The sequence below is a fragment of the Paralichthys olivaceus genome, chromosome 5 (assembly GCF_024713975.1).
Source record: "Paralichthys olivaceus isolate ysfri-2021 chromosome 5, ASM2471397v2, whole genome shotgun sequence".
NCBI classification, from domain to species: Eukaryota; Metazoa; Chordata; class Actinopteri; order Pleuronectiformes; family Paralichthyidae; genus Paralichthys; species Paralichthys olivaceus.
Window position 1 is genome coordinate 1343949 of NC_091097.1, and position 18146 is coordinate 1362094.

General features: G+C 47.0%; 1 protein-coding gene across 5 annotated transcripts; it reads left to right on the plus strand.

Annotated features, from left to right (window-relative positions):
* The first annotated feature begins 1703 nt into the window (after positions 1 to 1703).
* Positions 1704 to 16698, plus strand: brsk1b (BR serine/threonine kinase 1b). Of its 5 annotated transcripts, none has more exons than XM_069524974.1 (20): positions 1704 to 3015; positions 3428 to 3522; positions 4625 to 4710; positions 4969 to 5109; positions 5385 to 5501; positions 5601 to 5634; positions 5726 to 5794; positions 5935 to 6081; positions 7604 to 7635; positions 7852 to 8052; positions 8243 to 8340; positions 8484 to 8634; positions 8762 to 8822; positions 9419 to 10034; positions 10218 to 10266; positions 10950 to 11073; positions 11191 to 11292; positions 11396 to 11504; positions 11908 to 11997; positions 12164 to 16698. In XM_069524974.1, exons 1-20 carry the CDS (start codon positions 2928 to 2930, stop codon positions 12391 to 12393), a joined length of 2640 nt encoding a protein of 879 aa, XP_069381075.1. In that variant the 5' UTR covers positions 1704 to 2927; the 3' UTR covers positions 12394 to 16698. The 5 variants fall into 5 exon arrangements, with proteins under 5 accessions (XP_069381075.1, XP_069381077.1, XP_069381076.1 ...); XM_069524976.1 differs by having other exon boundaries at positions 1705 to 3015; positions 9758 to 10034; XM_069524975.1 differs by having other exon boundaries at positions 1705 to 3015; positions 7888 to 8052.
* The last annotated feature ends 1448 nt before the right edge of the window (positions 16699 to 18146 follow it).

An 18146-nucleotide genomic window follows, 5' to 3' on the forward strand; every position in this document is an offset into this window, starting at 1 on the left:
CCACAACTTTGCACATACATGAGGAAATCAGGCCCCTTAGCATGTTTGTTCACATGTTCATGTTGATTCTGACCCCGACACTCAGAGAATCATTATCAGCAGTAGGACTTGTGGGGACGGACGCAAAACAACATGGACGACAGAGTCTGTCTCATTTTAGCTTTGTCCCCAGTGAACACAATCTACTGCACAAAGACACACACACACACATACACACACACACACACACACACACACACACACTCACCATTAGATAATCTGAGCTCCATCGACCTGACGGCATCAAGAGATTAAGATTAACAGGGATAAAGATTTGGGACTCAGCCGTACAGATATCACGACGTGAGCCTTAATCACAGTTTGAGTTCGTGGCACATTATGAATCTGAACCGGTGCTTTGTGTTCTACACTTTTCATCCATGACGTGTTCCCACGATATTTTTGGGAACCAGAGACGTAAGCACATGAAAACTAAATCCCTCAGGAAAATAAAGTGTATTCCCTTTCCTGTCCGAACCAGTCACAGAGAAAATAAAACTTCTGCCACGTCTGAAACTCTTAACTTTTAAAAATACAAAATATACATAAAGAACCACATCTAGTGTTCGTCTACAGTAACTGACTCAGAAGAACTCTTCCTGAATTTACTTCAACTTATAGCTAACATTAATTTATATTCAGTGTTTTTTGTTTTTGTTGTGCACTTTGTACTTTGTGTTGAAAAATGCTCCACGAATAAATTCTTATTTATCTATCTATCTATCTATCTATCATCCATCCATCCATCTATCTATCTATCTATCTATCATCCATCCATCCATCCATCCATCTATCTATCTGTCTATCTATCTATCATCCATCCATCCATCCATCTATCTATCTATCATCCATCCATCCATCTATCCATCTCTCTCTGTACAATAAGAGTGTGAATATATTAAATGTTTTTTTTTATTTCTATGTTTTAAGAGTTTGTAGTTTTCATTATTTTGACAGAGAAGTTTGTGAAACGATATTTGGGACGTTGCTCATCCTGAGAAAAGAATCTGCTCCTCAGTGTTTTTAACTTCTGTGTCTGTCTGTCTCTGTCTCTGTCTCTCTCTCTGCCTCTGTCTCTGCCTCTGTCTCTGTCTCTGTCTCTGTCTCTGCCTCTGTCTCTCTCTCTGTCTTTGTCTCTGTCTCTCTCTCTGTCTCTGCCTCTGTCTCTCTCTCTCTCTCTGTCTCTGTCTCTGCCTCTGTCTCTGTCTCTGCCTCTGCCTCTGTCTCTGTCTCTCTCTCTCTCTGTCTCTCTCTCTCTATCTGTCTCTGTCTCTGCCTCTGCCTCTGTCTCTGTCTCTGCCTCTGTCTCTGTCTCTGTCTCTGCCTCTGTCTCTCTCTCTGTCTCTGTCTCTGTCTCTGCCTCTGTCTCTCTCTCTGTCTCTGTCTCTGTCTCTGTCTCTGCCTCTGTCTCTGTCTCTCTCTCTCTCTCTGTCTCTGTCTCTGTCTCTGCCTCTGTCTCTGTCTCTGTCTCTGTCTCTGTCTGTGGGGTTTTCCTGCATGCTCTTAACAATGTTCTGTTCATTCAGGTTGTTGGTGATCCTTCGGTCCATGTGGTGTTTGCTGGTTATCTCCAAGTGTCGGTGCAGCCAATCACATCCTGCGGAGCTCTGCTGTAGTAAAACAGGGGGTGGGGCAGAGAGAGAGAGAGAGAGACAGAGAGAGAGAGAGAGAGAGAGAGAGGGAGAGAGGTGGGGATGAGGGACCCGGATGCTGATGCTGCCCGATGAAGAAGAGGAAAGAAAGGGAAACGCTACGGGTCACTTCTGAAACATCACGTCCGAGACATTTGTCCAGATTCTCCTTCTGGATTTTGCGCTGAGCTGCGGCCCGAGGGGGGGATGCACACAGAGGAGGAGAGGAAGAGAGAGGGAGGACAGGGAGGAGGAGAGGCGGCTTCACTCAGCTGAGGATGCTTGTTGTTTCTAGGATTTAATCACCGGGCCCCGCGCTCATCCTCCTCCGGCACCGAGCGCACCTCTCCCCGCTGCGGCTGCCCCTGCACCTCGCCCTCCCGCAGGCCCCGGGCAGCCTGAGGCTCTCTGCCTCGGTGGTGGTGGTGGTGCTCTTTTTTTTTTTTTTCCTCTTCCTCTATTTCCTGATGCAGGGTCTGGGAGGGGGTGAGCCAAAGTGTGCACCGGATATTGGAAAACCCATTCTGCTAGCTGATGCTGTTACGATAATAGATTATTATCTGGACGCGTCTGCACGCAGAGGCACATCCTGACCAAACGAGGCCAGAGCCCGGGGATGAAGTGTGGAGCTGCCTGGGAGGAACATGAAAAGGATTTTTGGACGGTAGCAGCAGCAGGAGGATGAGGAGGGAGGGGGGGTCCCTGATATCGATCAGTCAATGGATTCAATCAGAGCTTTCTGACTCGGGATATTTGAAACTCTGCTCTTACAGAAATCAATTTGTGGCGAATGTAGCCTTCCTGTCCAGGTCTCAGTGAGATCCCTGTTTTTTTTTGTCCAGCTGCACAAAACCAACCAGCTTTAAACTCCTCTGTTCTCCAGCAGGGGTGGATGAGACTATTGTGGACAAACCTCACCTCACCCCTTCTCCTTCTCTTTCTCCGCTCGTCCCTGTGAACGATGCTGCTGCAGTGAGAGACGCGAGCGGATCCCGGGAAATACTTTATTCTAGGCCCGATAATAAAAGAGTGGAGCCTGGGCCGACTCTCGCTCCCAGCACGGACCTGACCGCATGACAAGCAAGTGCATGGGAGTATCCTGCAGGGCCCGGCTCTAGATCACGACCACACCAGTCCTCCGCGCCTCCTCTCCTCTCCTCTCCTCACCGCCGCCTGGCATGTGCGTAACGGCGTTACGCACGGAGCAGGACCGAGCCCTATCTTGATCTGCCTCACATCGGGAGAGAGAATTTCAGGATGAGCAGCAAGGAGCTGACGGTGGGCCTGTCCAGCCAGTATGTGGGGCCCTACCGGCTGGAGAAGACCCTCGGGAAGGGCCAGACAGGTAGGGACCTCCGAGTCCTGCAGCAATGAGGCAGTTGCATCAGCTGATTTCAGGGTGTTTACACCCTAATTCAGAGTCAATTTAAAATCCCCATAATATCCTGATCTCATGGGTTAATCCTCATTGTGTGTCCTCTTATCTTAAGTGGCTTTATTCTTAAAGAGCCTCCTTAAATCCATTAAAGAACATAATCACGTATTTTAATGTGCAGGGAGGGAAAGACATCCCAGCAGGCCTCTGAATAAATATTACAGTATAGCATGAGATTGGTCAATGTTTGTGACAATGTCAGTAAAGCCTCCTGAATTATGCATGGCATCCCCTCCTTCCAGTTTTCACACTGCATGATGATTTCTGATATTCAAACATTTGCTCTCTGTCTCTCTCTCTCTCTCTCTCTCTGCCTCTGCAGGACTGGTGAAGTTGGGCGTCCACTGTATAACAGGACAGAAAGTGGCCATAAAGATTGTGAACAGGGAGAAACTCTCTGAATCTGTCCTCATGAAGGTACAGCACCGATAGAGTCCACCTGTCCCCAGATAGCAACGTGGATGTGGGCCACGTTTGGCAATGATGCAGCACTTCTGGCCTTTTTGTGTAGAGTCCTAAACGTGGTCCAATTATCCCAAAACAAACGGGGGCCGGCGCAGTGATTCTCTGGCTTACCTGTGGCCTAGATCTGGCAAACGGGGGCGGACCAGCGAAGTGCCGTCACACCACGTAGAAGGGCCAGTGTCGCAATGTGGGTCAAATCTGGGCCAAAGCCATTCTGCTATGTGGGATCTGTCCACGGTCTATGTGCCGTCTCCGTCTGCAGTTATGGTGTCTGCAGAGCTCGGCTACGCTCGCAGCCTCCAACCTACAGAAACGGAGCTGTTATTTTTAGGAAGAAGCTGAAACTCGGAGCTGCCGAGTGTGTGGGCACTGCCTCTGTGCAGCGAACAATAGAGATGATTTCAGTCTGCTAATTAAGACCTGCGATGAAAGCTACTGCAGCTGAAACACGCTGGGGGGGGAAAAAAATATTTGTTTAAAAAAAATAATCCAAGTTTTGATTATCAGCCGTAATATTTTAACCATCCGAGGTAGACTCGCCACGAGCGGTGAGATTGTGAAACAACGTAACTCACTCGTGTAGAAGTCTGAACGATATCACCTGCAATTTAAAGAAAATGGGGTTTAATCGAACACTTCCCACAATCCTCAGGTGTGATGGCGATGTCTCTGGTCGGCGGAGCTCGATGTGACCATGAGTCAGATGGTTCAGCGTCACGTTACATGATTTCTTTTTCTAACGTGTCGAGTCCAGGTTTAAACTAAAAGGTTAAACTGAAGATAGAACTCTTTGCGGGGGAACTGACGCGTTGTGATGTTTCTGCGTGTTCGTCTTCAACAGCGTCACATCAACATTCATCGTTTATGCAGCTTCAGGTTGAACTCTGACCTAACTGACTGTGCGACCTGCACTTAACACTTCAGCTCGTTTCCACCTCTGCTGCGTGTTCGTCTTGATGCTCACTCACCGTCTCTACCTCCGCCTAACATTTCCCTTCCCACCGTCTCTAACCTCCCGTCCCTTCACCTCTCCCTCCCTCCTCTGTGTGTCCAGGTGGAGAGAGAAATAGCTATCCTTAAACTAATAGAGCATCCTCACGTTCTGAAGCTGCACGATGTCTATGAGAATAACAAATACCTGTGAGTATCTCTTTATCTCTCTCTCCTCTCCGCTGACTTGTTCCCTCTCTTCCTCTGGATCTCTGCCAGAGTCAAACAACCTTGAATCTTAAAGACGAATGTGAGATTAAAAAAAACTAAAAAAACATCAGAGATATACGAGGCTGTGAGTGTGTGAGGCTGTGAGTGTGTGTGTGTGAGTGTGTGTGTACAGCAGTGACTTATGAGTGTGAACGTAGAACATTGCTCCTCCTCCTCCTCACCGCTCTGCTCCTCCAGGTACCTGGTGCTGGAACATGTGTCCGGAGGAGAGTTATTCGACTACCTGGTGAAGAAGGGCAGGTTGACGCCCAAGGAGGCCAGAAAGTTCTTCAGACAAATCATCTCTGCCCTCGACTTCTGCCATAACCACTCCATATGGTCCGTAACTGAGCTTCACCCCTTCGGTCTTATTCCGAACTTTGACACGTGCATTTTAATCATTATTCATTTTCTTAACGAGCCATAAGGACAGAATTCTTATATTCTCTATGTTCTGTGTGTATCACATGGACGGGCTCGTTCACATTGAGCGAAGAGTCAATGACAGCAAAGTTTTCAACTCTTTGTTTTAAGTCAAAGTCTGTGAACACACACAAATAAAGTACATTTCCTGAAACTGTACAACGTGTGTGTGTGTGTGTGTGTGTGTGCAGCCACAGAGACCTGAAGCCAGAGAATCTTCTCCTGGATGAGAAGAACAACATCAGGATCGCAGACTTCGGCATGGCGTCGCTACAAGTCGGGGACAGTCTGCTGGAAACCAGCTGTGGGTCAGTACGAGGCTCAGTGGGTCCGAACGTGACGAGTAGAGCAGAATATTAGAAACTCTGTGACAGTGTATAATCATTTCCTTCTGTCTTTCCGTAAAGGTCCCCACATTACGCTTGTCCAGAGGTTATAAGGGTAAGTTACGTCCCTCTCAGAGCGTGTGTGTGTGTGTGTGTGTGTGTGTGTGTGTGTCTAATGCTACCCTCGCTGTGCGTTCATGTATCAGGGGGAGAAGTACGACGGCCGCAGGGCCGATGTTTGGAGCTGTGGAGTCATCCTCTTCGCTCTTCTTGTGGTAAGAACTTTAGATCGTCTTCTGGCATCTGTTAATTCTGTATTTCACATTTTTTCATCTTTATTTGTGTTTCCCATCATGCACCTCGTGTACAACACTGAACTGTACCCATGGTGTGTCTCCTCCCGTCCTTTTCCCAGGGTGCTTTGCCCTTTGACCACGACAACCTGCGGCAGCTTCTAGAGAAGGTGAAGAGCGGAGTGTTCCACATGCCTCATTTCATACCTCCTGACTGCCAAGCTTTGCTCAAGGGAATGATAGAAGTCAACCCGGACAAGAGACTCACGGTGAGAGTTCAGAAACGTCTTAAATAATAGTTAGTAGTGATGCACTTCCTGCCCAGTTGGTTTGATGTGATGGTGTATTTATATATGAGGTATTTTTAACCACAGTGAGGTTTAAATGTCCAAAGGTTCATGATTATCCAGCCAAAGCTTAATAATAATGAAATGAAACAGGAAAGGGACAAATACACGACCGTGGACTGAGGAATGAACAGTGAAAATCATTGTTTGAGTTGGGGACATTGTTCCGTCCCGCCAGTGACTGGGAGGGGAGGAAAGGAGGAGTGATGCTTTAAACATGACTCAGCAAGTCAAACAGGAAACTGGAGCCTAAAGGCTGAAGGCAGAGCCACAGCGGAGCAGCCATCTCACCTTGTCTGGTTCAGACCTTCAGACTCTTCAGTGTAGTCAGTAAAAGAAAGGAAAAGAAAAGACGCAGCCCCTGGGTTTGTTTCAGAGGAGTAGAAATGAGGCAGATGGAAAGAACAGAGCGCACGGATGAGTTGGTGGAGGGGAAATGTTTTTTTATCTCTGTCCTCAGAGGGACGCTGGAGGTTTCTGCATGTTTGTGTAATGTGAATGAAGCCGCCGCTGAAAAGAGGAACGCAGGCGCTGATGGTGAAGGAGAGGACGTCTCTTCCTTTTCACCTAAATGTCAACTTTCCACGGTGACACCGAGGCCTGAAAAGAGACAGGCAGTTCATGGAGAGACAGTGTGTGTGTGTGTGTGGGGTGGGGGGGGGGTGAGCGAATGAATAAATGACAACGGACGAGAGGAAGAAATTCCACTGCTCATGAAGGGAAGCTGGGCTAAAGCAGGCGTGCAGGGTAGAGACGAGCTCGGTGGTTATGAGACAGAGAGACGACGTGAGGATGTGGAGCCGTGAAATAAAGAACAAGCGAAACGTCTGGTCACTTAGTCGTGGAGCTAAAACGGAGCAGATTTAATCAAAGCTGTGGGTTTGTGAGATGAGCTGTTGATTAATGGAGCCTGAAACCAGGTCAGACTGTCTCCGCTCGTCTGCTCCATGGAAACCAAACCAGAGACACACTGTAAACCTGTGGTTAGCAAACACAACACGAGAAAACGAGCGGTAGAATCAGCGAGCGTCCACTTCTAGAACCGCTCTGGTTCCTGATGTCAACTCATCCCTCGGTTTCTCCTCTGACGTTCAAAAGAGTTTTAACGGTGGAACCAGGCCGAGCAGCTGCGAGACCAATCAGGACATTAAGACATTTGATTCACAGCAATTCAAATATTGGAAAAACGTTCAACTGCAAACTTGACATTATTATAATTGGACATAATTATTTTAGGAGTGAAGGGACCACACTTCCCATAAACCATTGCGAATGATCACTTTCCGACACGTGTTTGCTGTTGCAGGTCGTGAACACGTTCAAACTTTCACCTTTAGTTTCAGCTTCAGGCTGAAAAATACAGTTTTTTTTAAAAGTTGTCCAGTAAATGCTTTAAATTTTTCATTGAACGTGTTTTAATATTGTGTTTTATTTTTGATTACAGCTTGAAGCAATACAGAAACACGCCTGGTACCAGTAAGTTCAACTTTCAGTTTTCTTACACGGGAGAATCTCTGTCTCCTCTCGTTGATTTCAATATGAAATATAAACAGAGACGTTCTGTCCAGACTGTGATCGATTTATCTTGTAGATACAGAAACGACTCTACGTGCTTTCATCTCATCACGCATGGTTTCCTGTTGCAGCCTGTTTAAATGCCTTCATAGAAAACCTGTAGAATCTGTCCTGCAGCCTCCCTGACTCCATGCGCTGGTGTCTTCCTGTCAGGAGCGGCCGCAACGAGCCGTGTCCGGAGCAGCCGCCGCCGCGACGCGTGTGTGTGAAGAGGATCGTGTCGTTAACGGAGCTGGACCCCGACGTGCTGGAGAGCATGTACTCGTTAGGCTGCTTCAGAGACCGGGTCAAACTCACACAGGACCTTACAAGTGAGGAGTGAGTACATCCGTCAAACACTTACGCTGCAAATTACAAAGTTAATCCAACGCCAGGAAATCCACTGGTCACACGTCAGGTTAACCTCTGAGTCTCTCTTCTCGTTGCTTTCACTCTGCAGATCCTGAAAAGTCTTGTGTCTTCCTCTGTCTCTGTTTCTCACCTTTGATTTCTGCGTCTCTGTCTTCAGGGAGAACCAGGAGAAGATGATCTACTACCTCCTGTTGGACAGGAAGGAGCGATACCCCAGCTGTGAGGACGAGGACCTGCCGCCCAGAAACGACCTCGGTGAGGACAGTCGTCCTCATTCCAGCTTATATTTGGAAAAAAACTAATAAATACAAATGAATAAAAAGCGTCTTTGTATATTTTTGTAGAATAAAAGGATTTCATTTGAAGTGTTGACATTTTCCATATGTCTCTCCTCACAGACCCCCCCAGGAAGCGCGTGGACTCGCCCATGTTGACGCGTCACGGTCGCTGTCGCCCAGAGAGGAAGAGCCTGGAAGTCCTCAGTGTCACAGAACAGGGGTCTCCCACCCCACCCCGCAGGGCTCTGGACACGAGCGCACACAGCCAGAGGTTTGAACCGACGCCGATGCACCGCGACGTTTGTTTAGTCGAGTGAAACTGTGACAAGAGGAAGCAACACGATTGTAAAGTGCAGAGGAATCTTTTGACGTCTGTCTTGTTGTCGTCTCTTTGAAAGGTCTCGTTCGGTCAGCGGAGCGTCCACGGGCCTGTCGTCCAGTCCTCTCAGCAGCCCCAGGGTAAGAACGTCTGTCCCTCTGGTCCAACCTGCTGTCTCACATCATTCTCACCACAGCTGCTTCACACAGCTCCTCCTTCATTATCATAGATACACGTGTCCCATCCACAACATGCACTGGTTGTGTATTCATCCACAGCTGAAAATAGTCCCTCGCAAACGAAACTTTCGTATCTGTGTCAAAGTAAAAGCACTCGAGCTGAATCCATTCAAGGTTTTTATTGTGAAATATTTGCAGGACTGTAGATTTCTGGTATTTAACCTGTTTAACAAACCTGCACGTTAGTTCACTGTCAGACCTGACGCCTTCACTCTGAGGTCATAGATTATAAACTGCTCCCTGATCCGTTTGAGCTCGTCTCCATCTCCGTGTCACCGTCATGTTCATCTCACCTCATGGACACGTCCCGCTGCCTCTGTGCTCACATGTGGTCACGGACACGGGAACATAACCTGAGAGGAGAAATCCCAGAGATCATCTTCTGTTTGTTGGAGGCTTGTTGATCAACTGTGTCCATGACTCATAATTCATGACCATTACTTTCTGTCCATCCCTCTTTCCCTCCTTCTCCCCATATCTCTCTGTCTGTCCATCAGAGTCCAGTCTTCACTTTCAGCCAATCAGAAGTCACCTCCACTTCCGCTCCCTCCTCCAAAGACCCAAAACCAGGAAGTGCCACCACCAGCGCCCGGCCCACCCGCCCGGTGCCTGACCCAAAAACCCAGACCCTGCCCTCAAAGGGCCCCGCTGACCGACCCCAGCTTCACTCCATGAAGTCCCTCCCACTTCAGACTCCACGCTCCCCCTCACCGTCTCCGTCCCCGCTCCTCTCTCCCATCCCACGCTTCTTCAACTTCCCCTCGCCATCTGTCTTCAAGTCCAAGAACTCCCACTCGCCCTCTAACTCCTCTGCCACCCCTCCCCCTGTTTCACAGGTCACGCCACAGGGCTCGCCGCTGCCCACTCCACTGGGCACGCCCGTGCACCAAATCCAACACCCTTCCTCCACCACCCCTCCCTCTTCCTCCTCGTCGTCTTCTTCTTCCAGAGCCGACGGAGCCGGCGGGGCCTCGCTGTCGCTGACCCCGCCCTCCAGCCCGGGCGGCAGCGGCGGGCTGGCCGCCTCGAGTTCCGCCCACTGGAGGACAAGGCTCAACTCGTTCAAAAACAACCTGCTGGGCTCACCGCGCTTCCATCGGCGCAAACTGCAAGGTGAACCAAAGACAAAGACACGAATCAGGCCAGAAACATCACATCCGACTAAGTTCCTCTAAAATGAAGCCAAGAACTGAATCCGACTGATTTATTCTTTTGGTGTATTTGTTTATTTGTGACATGTCATGAAAACTCTCCTCCTCTATTCTCCCTCTCCCCTCTCTCTCTCTGTTGTTTTAGTCCCTACATCAGAGGACATGTCCAGTTTGACTCCAGAGTCCAGTCCAGAGTGAGTCCACACGTCTCTGTTGATAATTCTGTGTTTTTCTGTCCAAGTGCAAAAACATCAACACAACCACAAAAGCCACAAGAACAGAAAAACCACAACGGCAGCGACAACAGATGTGGACGATGAAGCGTGGATGAAATTCGATGCTTGTGTGTTCGAGGTGTTTTACGGTGCAGCTGCTCCGACCTCGCTTCACTGTCAACATCCGTCGTTTCTCACGTCCACTGTCGTCGTGTTTCCGTTGTGTGGCTTTTCCACCTGATTGTCACGTTTGCGTTCTTGTTTTTCTGCTAATGCTCTTGTGTGACACTGTATTTTCAAGATCCTGGTTCTAACATGAATATTACCTGTGCTGGGTGTAAACGCCAGCTGCATAGAGAGATATAGATAGATGCACTTTGTTACAGCAGCGTCAATATGACTCTAATAAATAGGAATATAAGATTTTATAAGATGTTTGCGATCACGGTTTGTTTGCCTGGACTTCAGGTCCAGTTCCTGCCCGTGAGTTGTGTTGTGGTGTCAGAGCCGTGGGCTTCAGTGATTTCCCTCGTGTCTGTGATACGTGAAATCAAATCACACCAAGTGGGGGTTGACTTGATCTTGTAATGTTTAGCATGAATGGAGCACAGCGTTCGTTCACTTCAAGCAGAATCACGTGTGTCACACTGGTTTATTCGCAGGCTGGCCAAGAGGTCGTGGTTCGGTAACTTCATCAGCCTGGAGAAAGAGGAGCAGATCTTCGTGATGATCAGGGACAAGCCGCTCAGCTCCATCAAGGCTGACATCGTCCATGCTTTCCTCTCTGTGAGTGCCGCCGAGCCTCGGCCACGACCGGCATGACTTCATTTTCCATTGATGACATTAACGGCTTGAGCGTTTATCTTTGTATCTGAACGTCGCCCTCTTCCTCTGCCGCTCCAGATCCCGTCCCTCAGCCACAGCGTGGTGTCTCAGAACAGTTTCCGGGCAGAGTACAAGTCCTCCGGCGGCCCCTCTGTCTTCCAGAAGCCTGTCAAGTTCCAAGTATTATTTTTCATTTTTCCTCTCAGCCTCGACATTTAGGTCAGGTAACCGGAAATTGTTGTAATCGTGAAAATGCTTTCGGTCGGTTGTGACTCTTCTGTAGGTGGACATCGCTTTCTCAGAAGGAGAGAGGGAGCGAGAGAGGGAACGAGCAGAGAGGGAAGGAAGAAGACAGATGGGAATCTACAGCGTCACCTTCACTCTAATAACAGGTGGAAGAACATTTATATAAAACTTAAGTCATTGCAAATAATTGTTTTTATTTTATATATATATATACTCAAGGTTTTATATAGTTTTGTTAATTATAATAATAATGATGGTTATTATATTTCTTCTTATTATCATTGTAGAAAAATATTATATTAAGAGTGGATCACCTTTATGTGTCATTATATATATTCTTGTAATCTGGATCGTTTTAATTTTCATTGGCTCGATGAAGAAACAGTAGATTTACATATTTAAGAAATGCAGCTTGTTTCCACTGCCCCCTGGTGTCAAACAGAAGGTGTTGCATGTTTACTGTGATCTTGGAACATATTGAATATGAAGCTAAATCAAACTAGTTAATAGAAAATTGACGGGTTGATCTTTTTTTTTTTTTTTTTTCAGGCCCCAGTCGCAGATTCAAACGAGTGGTGGAAACCATTCAGGCTCAGCTGCTGAGTTCTCACGATCAGCCTTCTGTGCAGGCACTGGCTGGTGAGTCCCTCAGTCTCAGACCTGCATGAGCTGCTGATGTCCTCCAGAGGGACACACACACACACACACACACACACACACACACGACCTGAGGGTCGAGTCAAGCTACACACACACACATTATATGTGCTAGTGATTGGTTTGTTTCCATCTGCTTTGACCTCAGATGAGAAGAACGGTCAGCTTTCCCGCCAGCCCAGCACTCCCTCACGTCAAAACTCTCGGCGTTCCGAAAGTGGATCCGATCGGGAGCGGGGGGAGAGGGAGCGCGCGGCGGACGGGGGAAGCGGAAGCGGAAGTGGGAGCAACAGTAGCACCGTCTTACAAAGGCGAGGGTCAGGGAAGGACAAGACCAGACTCCTCTCGTCGTCCAATGGGACGCAGTCTCATCCCTGAAAAGAATGTTGTGGAAGAGAGGTTTACTCTCTTCCTTCCCTCTGTCCTTCCCACATCGTTTCCTTTCCTGTTTCCTTACTTTCTGCCTTTGCTTCCTGCCGTTACCCCCGAGCAAAGGGGTGGAGGAGGGGAAGTTTTCCCTTGAGGCTGATCGAAGGATGTGACGGAGAATTCCCCCTCAAGTGGCTGTTTTTATCAGAAATGTATATTTGTGGGGGTTGGCGGAGACGGGTCGATTCCTCATCAGCCTTCAGACGAATCGACAGACAAGGACGTCTGTTAAGTCCCACCTCACCGGAGAAATGCAGGAAACGCTCACGGCCAGAGAAACGCGTATTTCACCCACTCCAGCGAATCAAGAAAGCACATTGCCTTCCCGCCGACCAATCACAAGCAGCACATGGTTCAGATCGAACAGGAAACCCCCCCCCCCCCCCCCGTCAGTCAGTCAGTCAAAGTGGTGCAGGAGGACACATTCTCACTGATTATTTCCAGATCATCCAAACGTCTCATGGACCCTCACGTCTCCTCGACACCACCTGACCAAACATGACGCGCCACATGTCATCGAACCTGCTCCTCTCTCCTCCTCCAGACAAACGTGTTTTCTCAAGCAAGGCAACGGAATCCAGACGTCCACCGAAGGAAGGAGCTAGAATTACAGAACGAGTCAAAATAACAAATACTTAGCGACCTCCTCACCGAGCGTGTGTTTTCCCAACCGGGGAGTCGGAGAGCAGAGCAAAACGAAGAAATGAAAGAAAACGTAATGGTCTACGTCACGGAGCCCGATAGGTGAAATTCACAACTTTTCCTTCGAGTGTATGAGAAACATTAAATCCCACAATTATTCCTGAATTACACTGATAAAGCTATGATACCGTGTTGCCTTTAACGGAGGAGAAAAAGTGGATAGGTAGTTAGATTTAGTCCCATTGTCAGGACACTGTAGTCACACCACAGGTAGAATCTCTCACAAGTAAAAAAAACTCCCACAGAAAACTGAGAATAGTTAGAGAAACCAAAAGCCTCTCGAGCGAACGCAGCGATGAAGGTGTGAAGACGTCGGCCAGGACTCACTCCGTCTTCATCGATACGTACGTTGAAAGAGTTTCTGTTCTCTTTTCCTGCTGTGGAGAAAAACCTTCCGAAAGCAAATCCGCTGAAAGACGCTCGACTCAGTCATCATGGTTGGACGGACGTTCTCGTCAGGAGCTCAGAAACGCTGCTGGTCACAGTCTTTTAGTTTTAAAACTTCGAAGCTTTTGAAATTACAAAAAGTGTGGAACAAAATGATTAAACCTGCAATATAATTTTTGGCCACCGGGAGGCAGTGGAAACTCGACACATCTGCGCTTCATTTATCTTTAAGTTAACTTGAACTTGTTAGTAAACTAATGTTAGCTCATGTTAGCTAGCTCGTCACAGGAAGCAAATGTTTTATTCGCCTCCTCACACACAAATTGGAAAATATATACTAGGGCCCCTAGTATGGAGGGAGATCACTTTAGTTTGAAAACCTCGTAGTATGGATGTAGCCTAACACGAGACTTCTAACTGACCATCTCTAAACCCCTCCCCTGTTCAGCAGCTGTCCAATCGTAGCGTAGCGAGGTGCTTACTCAGCTTTTAAACTAGTGACAGAAAAAACGTGCTAAATTAACGTGGGAGGATATGAATGTTTTTTTTTTTCCGACTTTGTTGAATGTAATTACATTCTGAAACTCACGCACGTTCACATCAGGAAGGTTTCACTTCAGAGGCAGCGAGGAGAGAATGAAGCTCCTTCAGCGTTCGTGTCGGCGAGTGAATCACCCAGAGACCATCCATCGTCACCGAAATCTGAACTGAATTACCGAGGCTGGTGAAACAGGACAACCAGTTATTAGGCAACCGAAACTCTTTCAACGTTCCCTTCAGTTAAACAATAGATGCAGAACGACGCCGGGCTCAGAGAAGCCCCCCGGCAGAAACCCGCTGCCCCCCCCCCCTGCCAGGGAGAGAGAGAGAGCGAGAGCTACAGGACAGAGGGAGGCCGGGGGAGATGAACACATGAACTCTCCTCAATAGGGAGGAAAAGAAAAGAGAGAGACTTGGGTTTGTCGTCCGTCATAAGAATTCTGCGCACATGCCTGGAAGGGAAAAAGAAAACACAAGCCACACGTGAAGAATGAATATTTATTGCTTGTTTTTCATTTTTACTTTCCGTTTGTTTCTCTTCCTCTCACCTCCTCTCTGGTCGCTCTGTGTTTTTTTTATTTTTTTATATTATGTTAGTGTGTGTTTGCCACCAGCAAAAAAAAAAAAAAAAAGGGAGGCGCGGCGGTAACAACGTGAATGTCAACAACCTTTTTGAAATGGTTGCAAGAGGCTGAACATATTTTTGTTCCATATATTTATTGAAAATGTATTTATTTATTTATTTATAAGTATTTGTTGAAAGAGTGATTTCTTAGAGAAGACCGGTGACGACAGGTAAACAGAGCGAAGCAGTTTCCCTGAAGAAAACTGGAAAATACTTAATGCTTCAAAAGTACGACCACCAATAATATTTTACTCATCCAGTGAAATATCCCAGAATCTGCTCCCTGATTTTGCATTTTGAGCCGTCATCAGGTCAAAAAACTCGTTTGTGCTTTGGTTTATTTGACGGAGTATTAGGATCATAAACTTCGGGAAAAATGACGAGAATAAAGTTTTAATTTGATAAGAAAAAAGTAACACGAGATGCTACGAGATTAAAAGAATCGCGGGAAACTAAATTAGAGATGCTCCACTTTCCTCATTTTAACACAGGTGACAGACTGATCTTCTGATTTATTACAATTTTATTCTCGTAAAATTTCGAATGACTTAAACTTATCAGCGTTTTTGTCAGAGCTAACCAGTAAATGTTAGCGTGCTAACATGCTAAGCGAAGAAGTGCTAACCATTGGCCTGTCAGCATTTTCTTTGGGACACGCTGGCGTCGTTTGCTGAATCCCTCACTGTTAGCACGTGAAACTCCTCGTTCAGAATGTTTAAATAATTCATGCTCTTATTCTCATTCCTATTCAAACACCCCGCGGAACAAACACACATCCCTGATCGACTTGTTCGACCGGAACTACAACAAGAATGTAACGAAACTTTAAAATGTTTGCAAAGCTCGGAGTTGTGCTGAGATTAGATTTGACTGAAAACTATTTGCCTGAACCTGTCGACAGATTTTTGTGTTTTCTTTGCACAGAAACTTTGGAAGAGTCTGTTGTAAACGTGTTTTTTCTCCCCCCCCCCCCCCCCCCATGTAAACGGAGGCTTTGTGTTCACCCCGGCGCTCAGAGGAGGCCCCTCAGCTCCAGCAGTGACACGCTCTCACTTCAGAAAGGCCAGAGGTCGGGGGGGGGGCTCCAACGTAACTCAGCCACGCGAGGAAGAGAGAGAGTTATGTCACCATCCTTTTTTTAACACGAGGTCACCGTCACCTACGACCATATTTAGGAGGAGTCTAGTGAAAGGACAGAAGAAGAAGAAGAAGAAGAAGAAAAGGCTGCTCCGGGGTTTGTTCTCCTCGGAGGAAACGGCGGGAGCCTCGGCACGTTCGAGGCTGCTCCCGCTATTGAAGAAAATCTCACCCCTCCCTCCCTCATTCCTCCTTTACTCCCCCCTTCACTTTACATTTGCTACTCCCTCATTCGTCCTCTTTGTAACCATCCCTGTTCCCACGGCGCATATCTCACCCACGTATATAATCGACACCCCCCCCCCCCTCCCCTTGTGTACATTTTATACACCGTATACTTCAACGCAGAAGCTGTATACACTTGTATACATTGTATGCCTGTCTCCATTGTATGCCATTCATATCTATGTAGCCTTCACTATCTTTTATCCACATCGTAGCCACCGCACCAACTCTACTCCTCAGCATTATCGCTCATTCTTCGTGTACGACTATAATCTCTTGTCTCCTGCCCGTATTCACCACCCATGACCACCGCTTCACCTCGTGAGCCTCCCCTCCACACAATAGAGAAAGTTTTCTTTCTTTTGTTTTTTTTTTTTTTTTTTTTTTTTTCCAACTCGGGAGAAATTCATGATGTCAGAAAAAAAAAAAAAAAAAAAAAAAAAAAACCCTCGACGGAGGAGGGGGGAGGTGTGTGGGGGAGGGCGGGTCGAGAATACAGCAAAACACAGCTAATGACGACAACGACGACAAAGAGAAATGTCTGTAGTATAATTACAAAAAAGGAAAAGTGCACTATTATGACAACGATTATTATTGCCTGTGAGAAATACTGACCAATAAACAACAATGGAAATATGTTGAAGTGTTTGTGTCATTATTTGTAGTTTTGGATAAAATCCCCAAATCCACAGTAGTTCACCGTCATCGGGAAATATATTTTCTTGCTGCAGTAACGTTGAGGTTTTTATCTGAACATCACGACTAAAGGTTTCATATCCATCCCAGGCTCACGCTGCCTCCTCCAGTCTTCTTCCTCCTCTGCTCCCATCTCATGTTGCTTCATCACACCGGGCCACCATCTCCAGAAGCTCGTCTTCATCACCGTGATTCGCTGGACGTCCCACAAGACCATGTCCCAGTTGTCCAGCGATCGTTATGTTTGCTCAGATCCTCCATTGTTTTCCCGCTTCGGACACATCAACCTCCTGAGCGTTAAATTTACTTCCCGCCTTATTTCTCTCGCCCGGCGCTGCAGGGTCGAACCATCGAGAGTGTTGTTGTTGTTTGTCAGGTCGATGCGGTGGTCTCAACACAGTATATACGTGAGATTTTGGATATTTAGATTGTGCGTAGTACTTTAGCTGTAATATTTTCACCTGCACTCTCCCAGAGTAACATCTGTACATACGCCTGAGTGTATCTTATGATGTATAACACATCACGTCAGCTGCGTCCTGCGGAGAGGAAGGGGCGCCACCACTGTATTCATCAGAACGACTGTGTGATGTTTTTGTTTGTGCTGAAAATCGTTCTCAGTTCGTGTTTATTTAGCTTTGGGTCGTCTGGAGGTTGGAGCTGCGGCCTCCAGACCGAACAGGAAACAGGGAGGAAGCAGAGGCCCTGCAGTGAAGTCGCCCCCAGAAGAGACGGAAGATAAAACCAGCTCAGTGTGATTATGAATCTGTCCTTGTCTCCTACATCGGAGTGGACCAGGAGCTGCAGCAGCTCTCGCCCTGTTTGACCTGTTGGTTCTTCACATCCTCATTTCTGGGATGGGTTTTTTTTTTTTTTTGAAACAAATATTTCCTCCATGTGTCAGAGGAGGCTGGGCTCCATCTGTGACGTCACACGGAGGAGAGAAAAAAAAAAAAGGACAGAGCTCTCACTCCGACTTTTTAATTTTCAAGGATTTGTCTCAGAGCACCAGAAGCATCTTTATCTTTTTGTTGTTGTTGTATTTGCATTGTTGACGTCATGTTTGCAAAGGAGGTGGGACACCACGCTGTATTGTTGACCTTTGACACACACACACTTGAATTCCATAAAACTTCCCACACCTTTACGCAGATATCGTTTATAAAAGTACATATTAAAGTAAATATTGAAAGTTAGATAATGTGTGTGTGCAGAAGCAACTGTGATTCATCATTTATTTTTTATTTTACATTGTTGTTGGGCTCATTCTATTTGACCTAAATGTTCGGTTTCCTCCAAATACTTAAATAAAGTTGTTTAAAACTCTTAAAAGCTTGATTGAAGGGAACTACTCTCAATGATTAAAAGATTAATTTAACCACAACCATGA